We start from the raw sequence: 10664 nt of genomic DNA on the forward strand, positions 1-10664 counted from the left end.
ATTTATATAACTCAAATAGGTGAGATCTAAATAATAAATTTAGAAATTAATTAATTAATATGAATATTAATATATTTGGAGTTCTGAATAACTAAAGGAGGTGTTGTTTTCATTTTTATTTTCAAATCTAAGAAAAAGGGACAGGTCATCTTGGTTGGTGTGAAGGGAATAAATTAATTAAAAGCTTAATTGTCATAATTATGAACATAAAGTACTTAATTTACCTAAACTTCGGGTAAATAATCATATGATTGAAAACGTTAGGAGCCACACGCGATCATGTAGTGGCTAGGGCATCAAAGTGATAGATTCCTTTCCCTTGATTGTGTTCACACTTGTGCCTTTAAACCTAAAGATTCTATATGAAACCGTGTTCACACCTAATCCACCTAAAGAGCCGCTTGTAGCTTCGGCTTGGTGGCGGGCTTAGCTCTATCCATCACATGAGATACGTCATTCAAACCAAAATTATTAAAGACGTGCTTGGGGCACTAGTTGCCCTGTTTTTTTTTTTTAATAAAATTTTAAATTAATTTTGTTTTAAATTATTTTTTTTGTTTTTATATTATTTTGATATGTTAATATTAAAAAATAAAAATTATTATTTTAATATATTTTAAATAAAAAATACTTTGAAAAATACTCTACTAATCTCTTTAACAAACTTGAAGATTTTAATTTTTTTAAATAACAGATAAGCATGAAAAAAATATTATTTTAATATATTTTTATTTTTATTTTTTAAAAATATTTTTTTAATTTTTTTATATTTAACGTATCAAAATTATAGAAAAGTACAGAAAAATACTAATTTAATATATTTACAAAATATAATTGAAAATACAATATCAAATTAGCACTGGAGCATGATTACCCTTGTTAAATTTTGTTATATTATGTGATTTTGGTGTTGTAGAAAATAAAAATTTTAACCACAAATAATTATAATTATAATTATAATAATTTGTAAAATTTATTTATAATCAAGTGTTTTTTTGAAATTATTTTTAATCAAAATGTTTGAAAACATTTTAAGATTTAAACTGTTGTAGTTAATATAACTAGAAATTTATTTTTTTCTCTTTTACCGACATATTTTATTATCTAAGTACAAATTACAAAGTTTTTTATCACATATAAATAATTACAAGTTCTGCTATGATTTTTTTATCATCATCTAACAGCTGCTTTTTCACATATATAAGTTTTGTTATGATTTTTTTATCATCATCTAACAGCTGTTGATGAGTATGTATAATTGTTTACATCCTCTTAACTTGATTGGTAAAGAAGATCACAGCAAATTAAGAGGATGTGCGAAAGCTTTAAAGTATATTTTATTTTAAAAAATAAAAATTTATTTTTAATACTAATATATTAAAATAATTTAAAAAACTAAAAATAATTTTTAAAAATTCAAATTTTAATTAAAAAAAAAAACAAATTAAAACTCACTCTCAAATTTTGAGCCAAGCCATGGAAGCACCGGCAATGGCTACCCACCAGCATCAACTTCATGGTGGATAGGATTACTCACATGCAAAGTGGCAATTAAGTCAACACCAATCACTTGCCAGGTCACCAAACGTGTCATCTTACGTGGCAACAAATTAGGTCCGACCTTTCTTCCTCATCCGCTTCTACGATGCACCCTCTCCCTATATAACATCCCTCTCCTCTTCTGCCCAAAACTTGCTCTCTCTACGCTATCACATCCTCGAGATATAGAGAAAGATGGGAAATTGTTTAAGACATGAATCACAGGATTTTTCAGGGTTTGACATGCAAGACAAAGTCATGAACAACATAGAAGAGGAAGGACTTCTTGGAGATAATAACACGGGAGATTTCATATCCTGCTCTCCAACAACAACAACAACAACAACTACAAAAGTGAAGATCAAGATTACGAAGAAACAACTCGAGGAGTTGATAGGCAAGGTTGAAGTAAAGGAACTCTCAGTGGAACAAATCTTGTCCATGTTGATGAATGGCAGTAGCAACGATAGATCTTACGAGGCACATGATCAGCTGTCTTGGAGACCTAATCTACAGAGTATACCGGAATGATCATGAGCTGGTTTTGACGAAGGACGGGATCGTGAAGATCCATTTATGTCTTCTTGTCGTACATGGTTTTGTTTTGTAGGGACAGATGTTTAGTCTTACCTAGCCAATGTATTAAGCTAGCTCTAGCCCTATACATTTTGTTCATTTCTGTACATACAGGAACCAATATTTGGTTTTATAGTTAAAAGAATCGTTCCTTTTTCTTTTTAATTCTTTGTTTAACATCTTACATTTTCGTTTCACAATATTGAGTGATTTTTATCCATAAATGTTGATATAATATTGAGTTATTTTTATCCACAAATGTTGATACATGGCATTGCTACAGGCCTCTGCTGTAGCTTGCCGGCTTGTGTTTATGGCACAGGCCTTCAAATTATGAAGGGATAGACGGGGATTTTAAAGATTTTTGTGAAGAGGCTTAATCTTAATCCTGGAGCAACTTTAAATTCTGAAAGGATCGATAGATGGGGACTTCAGAAATGCCAACATGCTATCTTATTGGAGTAACTCTACGCTTGTTGGACCTTAAAATTAAAGGGGAAAAAAGAGAGTAATATTTAGGGAAACAATTATGAATAGAAGTAAATTTTATAAAATATCTTGTTTGTTTCCAATATTTTTATGTCTCCAATCTCAAAACAGTATCTAGTACTTAGTCTTTAATTTGTTTGGATCAAAATTGATCAGAGGGAATTGCCAGTCAACAACTTGCATGGCCGGCATTTACCTGTTTGGATCAAAATTGATCAGAGGTTGCTAGTCGACAACTTGCATGGCCGGCATTTATAGTGGCCCTTTAAACATTTCATGTGCTCTGTCATTGTCATTCAACCACTGAAAGAAAATAGTTTTACATACAAATATAAAAGAGGTCATGGCAAAACCTCGACCAAATCGTTCAAACTTCAACCACATGTTAATTTAATCTTGTTAAATTATAATTTAAACGCCAAAACAAAGGAAGAAATGGTCAAGGGAGATGAAGATTAGACCATATCATGTTTCCATAATGGTTGGCTCAAAGGCTAAGTCACTTCATGTGGTGATTAATTGAAGACTGCATTGTAGCTCTCATCTTCTCGGAAATCATCTTAACCATTGGATTTGTAGATGAATCAACTGAGTTCGATTGATGGGACTTCTCAAAAAATGATTTCAGGAAGAATCTGTGTAAAAGTTGCAGCACCCTTGAAGGTCAAACACAATTCTAGGCGTAGTTATCTGATATATTATCATTATTATATGTATTATATTAGAGTTTATTATACAAATTCCATGAGAACAGTAGTAATCCAAAGATAAGAACCCATCCATGCTACTTCCTTTGTCAAATAATTTAGCTGCTTTGGTGCTCGACATTTTTCAGACATTTATCAACAATCAATGAAATGGTGGAAATAAAAAAGGATTGATATAACAGGGCGCAACGATGCTAAAAGTCAAAATTGTTGGCATACAGTAGCAAGACAAAATGTCGGCCCCAATAAAACTAATTCACTGCTGGATGGATGACAGCAGCTTGAAATCGCAGCCAACAATTGAAACCAAACCAGTAACTGTTATTGTTCTCCGCGAAGAATCAACTACAATTGGATTAGAAGCAGCAAGCTGAAAGTAAGAGCCCGTTTGGCAAAATAATGCTTTCAGCTTTTTCAGAGCTTTAGGGCTTACAACTACAACCACAGCAAATGCCACAGCCATCCCGAAATCGACTGCAAAACATGGATGTTTCACAATAATCTAAAAGCATATATAGTCAAGTTGGTACCAAGCAATTCTAACCATATTAAATAGACGCATAAACAGCCACCGCTGCATCCCATGGAAAACTAAACATTTTTTTACGAATTGATGCATTAGCTGAAATTGAATGTTCTTTCATTTCAAAATGATCATACAAGAACAACAAAAGAGCATGCAGCAGCTTTATAGGGTTATTTAAAAATCAAATATGAATAGCATAACAATCCTCTAGTTACCAAGGACCTTGAGAAATGAAGAGTTTCTGCTTTCTGTTATCTATATTCTTGAAAGTTCACATGGCCTGTGGCTTGCGCATATTCAACAGCCTCCTAAATATCAACATGAAAATGAAAATGAGAATATAGAAATCGAGTAAAATTGCACCCAGCTCGATATAAGCATAAAGCTCAATATAAGCACTAAGAATGGAGCAAGAATAGTAGTATCAATATGAACTAACCTTCTGACCAATTACTCCAATTTGGCATACCCCGCAGCGCAAAGTGAAGTTGGCAGTGTCTGTGTAACTTCTTTTCCTGCCAGTAATACAATGAAATAAATATTTCAAAATTACAAGATTTCCCAATTGGCATATACCAATGGAGAAAACAGGGAAAAGAAACAAAAAGAATACATCATTGCTAGATGGAGAATAAAAAAAGAAAAAGAAAGAGAAAGAGAGTAAAACAAGAGCATTGAATGGGAAAGATTCTAATGATCCTGAAATGCAAAGCAGTTTAGGATTAAAAACCAACATTTAGTGTAACCTTAATCCATCTTGTAAATCTGACTCATAAAGGTTCTAGAATGGCAAAGAAGTTTCCAGGAAGATGTGAACTATGATGCTAAAAAAACCTATGGTTGTCAAGTTATCTCCAGCCTCTGAATTATTTGGATTTTGTCTAGAGGGCATTTATCTGATCATGTAGTCTACTTCCAGTCACACTATGTATTCAGAAGAGGGTATACATGAGCTAAATATTTCGCATTTGGAACATAAAAGCTATTTTCCATCTTCAGGTATTTGTCCAATTTAGTTTCCATAAATAATACCTTTGTTGCTCCTTAACAAGATTAAGAGCATGCCCCTTAGCTGGCCCTATCGTCCTGTCGTTTTGCACCCCAAATATGGTCTGATCAAACTCCTCTGGAGCTCCCTCAAATGGAGACATCTGTTTGGATGCATAAGCAAGAGAAAGGTCCCATAAGTAGGGTACAAAAAAAATAAAAAAATAAAACCCTGTTAATGGAGCATGGCAGGAGATGTAAAATAAATTATTATTGCAGCATGGCAAGTCAATAGTGGGAATTTGTTACCAAACAATCCTGCAGCCTATAGCTTAATGCAATCTCTCCGGTGTTTCGGACTATGTTTCGACCATAAGATCTTCCTTGTAGGGACTTAAGACTGTATTCTACATTCAAGGATCACACATATTTTCCTTTTTATATCCTCCTTTAATACTCCAATTTGACAATAAAATCAGGCTAAAATGCTACTTAATAAATAGATTGGCAGTGTAAAACATGTACAGCTAAAGCATCATAATGGAGTCCATTGTAAATCAGCATGGCCCTTTCTGAGTACGTCCTCTCCTGTCAAATAGCAGCATAGGGCAGAGGAAGAAACTCACAACCATTCAGTAATGCTCACGTTGGTGATTTCTATTTCTTAAAAAAAAAAAAGAGAAATTTTAATAGCACTGACCTGACCCCATACAAATCACATCGCATGGTCTGGATATCATATGCTGCAATTTCACGTCCATAATAATCTGCTAATATTGAAAGCTCAATGGCACCTTCACAAGACAGCACCAAGCAACAAAAGTAATCAGAACAGGTCAACAAGCAATTAAACATTCTGAAAAAAATAGAGTTTAGTGCATGATTGTGAAAGAAAAAGAATGCATGAAAGAATTTAGTAAATAACGATCCTGAGAAAAGCAGAGAATTTAGTGTCTATCCGATTAAAACAAATTAAAAGACTACAAAGACATGCTTAATAGAAGCCAAGGACCTAACAATCATCAACATCCTAGACTGCATGATACCCTCACTGCTAAAATGTAATGCTTAAAATTCAAATTCAGTATCTAGCTTATTACAAGAATACCAAATTTCCTACGGAAAACTACAGACAAGATTTTTGTAACCCTTTATATGGTGTGCTTCCTATTATGTACGCTGATATGATCAGGGTGGCTACTCCTCGTACAAAACATATATAATTTATTGCCAAAAAAAATTATACAGAGATTTCCAGCTCATAGGTTATTTGCTTGTGGGATTTCCTGAAGTGTTTCCATTGGCGTTTCAAGGAATACAGCAAACTATGCATCCACCTTTACAGCACTAACTTGTAGAGACAAGGTCCTCACAAAACAGGTTCCCCTTTCTAAGGCAGAAAAAGGAAAATGCCATGCTTTTTACATTCTTTATACACGCTCGAAAGTTGAAAATATGATATTGTGAGAAATTAAAAAAAAAAATTATTTGATTTAAGTCAAATTATATGATTGATGTATTGACAGCTTTCCTTTGGAGAAAAGAAATGTGCTTTATTTTGTAAAGATCCCAAAATCCATGTCCTATACTTTGAATATAGAAAAGTGCTTTATTGCACAAGAGAATAAAGAGTGATGTTGCAAATATTAATAGATTCCCAAAGCTAAACAGCGATGCAAAAGGCAATTTATCTTTACCAACTCTTTTACCCTGCAATCACAGGAGGAATGTATTATCTTCTAGGTGAAATTTTTCTTTTTATTTCGCTGCCACTAAGCATGTTCTTATTTTATCTGATTACATTCCTCCTGTGATTTTGCAACTTCAAAATCCACCAAAATATGTCCATACAGCATTCAAAGCATCTCCAATTATGGTAACAACAATTGTTACCTCCAAAAACAAGAAACTAAAATTTAAAAAATGAATATGGAACATGATTAGTACTTAAAAGTGCATTTTTATCATGGTTTTATATCATCATTTTGCACTTGAAGTATCAATAACTCCTTAACTAAAATATATTTTATAATAATGTATCTAATAATATAAGATACCTATAATTTGTGGTAAATGTCTATTTTTAATGCAGGTCTATCACATAAATGAAAGGATTGATTGATGACTTGAAGAACTTAAATTGCATGGATAAAGAGATGACCAAACTTAGAAAAGAGATATCGGTGCAATCCAAACTGGAACACTGTTCGGTAATTGGGTCATATCTGGAGTTACAGATCTCAGATTTAGGTCCAATTTATATGGATGGAAAGGTAAGACATAGGCCTACAACTTTCATATGGAGCCCAAGATCTAAAAAGGCCATTATCAAGTCCAAATTGTAGCAACAACAAAGAAGCCCGAATCTGTCTTCCAGCCCGAGCACTGTTCGGTATTTTGGCCATATCTGGAGTTCTAGAAGTCCAAATGAGCTGAATTTTTTACACAAGAAAGCTGAGACAATTGCCTACAACTTTCATGTTTGCACCTGGCTCCAGTTTTGACGTTATCAATGACGTTTTGGGCAGACAAGAGAAGATAAGGATTGTCACCAAGTCAAAAGTTGGCCACCCACTTATCAATTAGTCATCAAATCAATAGTTTCCAATTTTGGCCTATAAAAGGAGGCATTTGCCATGCATTTAGGCATCTTGGTGTTCAGATCAAGATCATGCTCTTCCTTTCTCTCTTTGTATTTTTTGTAATGTTTATGCTTTACTTTCATTAATATCAAGTTCATGCCTTTCATTTCCTTTCCTTTACTTAGTTAACTTTTATGTTCTTATTTTGTTTATTTGTTTTCCTTTCTTTCATTATGTCTAGCTAAGTTAATTATGTCAAGGTGAAAAGGTTACACTAATGGTGGAAGAATAAGTATAGTGTAAACTTAATATGGACCTGGTGTAAGAATAAGTATAATGTAAACTTAATATGGACTTTAATGTTTGATACTAACATGTTTTATATTTGTTATCTTGTTCACTTTTTAATACTTTGCTTGTTAAATGACTAATCTTGATTTATGTTGTATAACACTTGGTACAACAAATGCTTGGCACTTTCATAGTCCATAATGTATGGTATAACCGACACCTGAGCTATGAAAGGAACTTGATTTGTTGTTAACATAAGTTATAATCATGAATGCTTGACGAGATTTACAAGTATTAGCATTAATTGAATAAGATGACTAATGTAATCATGTTAACAATATATAATCTGATTGGAACCTCCTTTGTGTATGGTTTCCAATTCAATAATAAGAGTTTATACTATACTTGTTTGATATACCATTAGTGGAATCTCTAACCTTGACATTTGTTATTATTATTGCTTAATCCTTACATTAATATTTGATCTCCAAGTTCTCATCATCATCATCTTCTTCTTCTTCTCTTTCTTTATTATTATTATTATTATTATTATTATTATTACTATTACTATTATTATTATTATTATTATTGTTGTTGTTATTGTTGTTGTTGTTGTTTTATAATTGTTGTTTATAATTATTGTTGTATTATTGTTATTTATAATTTGTACAATTAACCTCCCTGTGGTTCGACCCCGGTCTTGCCGGGTTATTTATTACTTTGACACTCCTGTACTTGGGAGAAGACATCAATCTTTTAGTCGTGTCAGAACACACTTGTGTAAATCTAGACATCTAAATCCTGCAACTAGCAGTTCACTAAACATGCAACAACGTAACTCCATACACGCATTATTTGTTCATATACAGTATTGCTACCAGATTGAACATTATAAACAATTTTTCCAATTCAAAAATCAAAAGTTTATGCTTTAGAAATTAAAGTAAACTTTTTAAGGATCAAGTTGCTCCAACTATACTCATTTCACATAAAGAAAATCAAAAGGTTAAAGAATTACACATTTTTTTCTTATTGAAAGCCAAGCTAGAATAAAGATGAGAAGCAAGAACCTGTCTCAATTCAGGAGCTTTTTTTCTGTCATGGTCCATATGACATAGCTTCAAACAAGCAAAAAAACAGCATCAAAGATTGAAACTTAGCCATCAATTCATACAATTGAAACAAACAAAACACTGAAAACAGAACCATCATAGTTTAAATTTTACCCAACAGCATTGAAAAGACAATTATTGTCCGAGGGAATAACCCTTCTAAGAATGATTCCTTCCATGGTGCCAGTAAACAAGAACCTGCAATCCCAGGTAAAATATCAGCTTTATACTTGTAATTCAAAAGGTACTAAAATTTACAAGAACCCAAATTTTAAAACTTGGAACAACTACAATGCACCTGCCAGAAAAATAAAAAGGACCCACATTTCCACCAAGCAAAACCACCCCCAGATGCAGAAACACAACAAGAAAAGGAAATGAATGGTTAATAAGAATCTTTTATAAGTAATTTTAAAAAATGCCCACAAGAACGATATGTATGTTACAAGGATGAGCTGATAGTTCAAGGCAAAGAAACTTCAAGAAACAAGAAAAGCAAAGAAAGAAATAATAAAACGCTGTATTATCTAAAGATATAGTGTTGTTCTAAGTGAAGGAGAAATCTTACGGGTTTTGAAAATGAACAAGGACTGGTTGAGAGAGAGTTTTTGGGTCCGAGATATCGTTAGCTATTTGTAATCGGTTTGCCTTTTTAAGTTCCCATTTGAGCAAGGGTTAAGGCCTCGTGTCAAGTAGTTTCTCAAAGTTAACCAGTAATTAGTCTTTGCTGTGGATAGAATCTATTTAAAAAAAATATCAAGAACGCGAGGATTCTTTGTAATTTCATTAAATATGGTTAGGCGGCTAAATCTTAAAACCTGTGGATCTCTTTGTCTACTCAAATTTTTAATTAAAAATGTGAAAGCTGATATGATTATAATTAAAAAAAACTTAAAACAATGTTCTATTTTATTAATTTCGATCACCCCCTGTAATCTGTATCTATTTAATTTAAAAATTTTATTTTTAAAATTATTTTTATATAATTATATAATTAAAAAATAAATTTTTATAATATCGAGTATCAATCTTAAAATAAATATTTATTTAAATATTATAAAAAATAAATAAAAATAATTATGAAATTTATTTTTCAATCAATCTAATATTAAAAGATAAATATAAAAAAATTAATTAAAAAATTAGATATTCTTAATTAACAACCAAATAAGTAAATCGGGTCATGGACTTCACTCAAATTAATTATTTTTTTAAAATTATTTTTTATTTAGTTATATAATAACAAAAATAAATTATTTTTAAATCAAAAACATCATATCATGATTTTTTTTTTTTTGAGATTCCGATAACCTCACATAAAGTAAAATAAAAAAATCATGAAAATTAATTTTTAATTAATATAATATCAAAAAATAAAATAAAAAAATAATTAAAAAAGGTTAAACTTGTCAAACAACAAATAGGGTTAATCCACCAAACTTTTAAACAAGTTCATGGACTTTATAAAATTGAATGATATAATTTTTTAAAATTATTTTTTTAATTATATAAAAAAAAAGGACAAATGATAATAAAATTAAATTCAATTAAAAAAAAAGTATTTTATAAAATCCATAAATAACCAAATTAAATTATTCTACTAAACTTACAATTTAAATTATGGATTCTTTAAAATTTAACAGTTTTTTTTAAATCATTTTTAATTAAAGTAAATATTAAAAAATAAATGAACATATAAGTCATCATCAACTCAATATTATATAATTTATTTAATATTATAATAACTTTATATAAAAGGTAAAATAAAAAAATATTATAAAATTTAATTTTTAACTAATTTAATATTAAAAAATAAAATTAAAAAAATTAATTAAAAAAAATATAGGATAAAAAG

At 30.7% G+C, this 10664-nt stretch overlaps 2 protein-coding genes across 5 annotated transcripts; one reads left to right on the top strand and one right to left on the bottom strand.

The window, feature by feature from the left end:
• Positions 1 to 1672: 1672 nt before the first annotated feature.
• LOC105114263 (uncharacterized) lies at positions 1673 to 2070 on the top strand. Its single transcript, XM_011010761.1, has one exon. It carries the CDS (start codon positions 1735 to 1737, stop codon positions 2068 to 2070), a length of 336 nt encoding a protein of 111 aa, XP_011009063.1. The 5' UTR covers positions 1673 to 1734.
• A 1827-nt stretch (positions 2071 to 3897) lies between these two features.
• Positions 3898 to 9505, bottom strand: LOC105114264 (ubiquitin thioesterase OTU1-like). Of its 4 annotated transcripts, none has more exons than XM_011010762.1 (8): positions 9378 to 9505; positions 8924 to 9007; positions 8768 to 8815; positions 5525 to 5618; positions 5350 to 5412; positions 4870 to 4988; positions 4277 to 4352; positions 3898 to 4145 (listed from the first exon to the last, which is right to left on the bottom strand). In XM_011010762.1, the coding sequence occupies exons 5-8, from the start codon at positions 5386 to 5388 to the stop codon at positions 4089 to 4091; spliced, it is 291 nt and encodes a 96-aa protein (XP_011009064.1). In that variant the 5' UTR covers positions 5389 to 5412; positions 5525 to 5618; positions 8768 to 8815; positions 8924 to 9007; positions 9378 to 9505; the 3' UTR covers positions 3898 to 4088. The 4 variants fall into 4 exon arrangements, with proteins under 4 accessions (XP_011009064.1, XP_011009065.1, XP_011009067.1 ...); XM_011010763.1 differs by lacking the exon at positions 9378 to 9505 and adding an exon at positions 9108 to 9219; XM_011010765.1 differs by lacking the exons at positions 8768 to 8815; positions 8924 to 9007; positions 9378 to 9505 and adding an exon at positions 6522 to 6532.
• Between the last annotated feature and the right edge of the window lie 1159 nt (positions 9506 to 10664).

This window comes from Populus euphratica, unplaced genomic scaffold (assembly GCF_000495115.2).
Source record: "Populus euphratica unplaced genomic scaffold, PopEup_1.0 scaffold507.1, whole genome shotgun sequence".
Lineage (NCBI taxonomy): Eukaryota > Viridiplantae > Streptophyta > Magnoliopsida > Malpighiales > Salicaceae > Populus > Populus euphratica.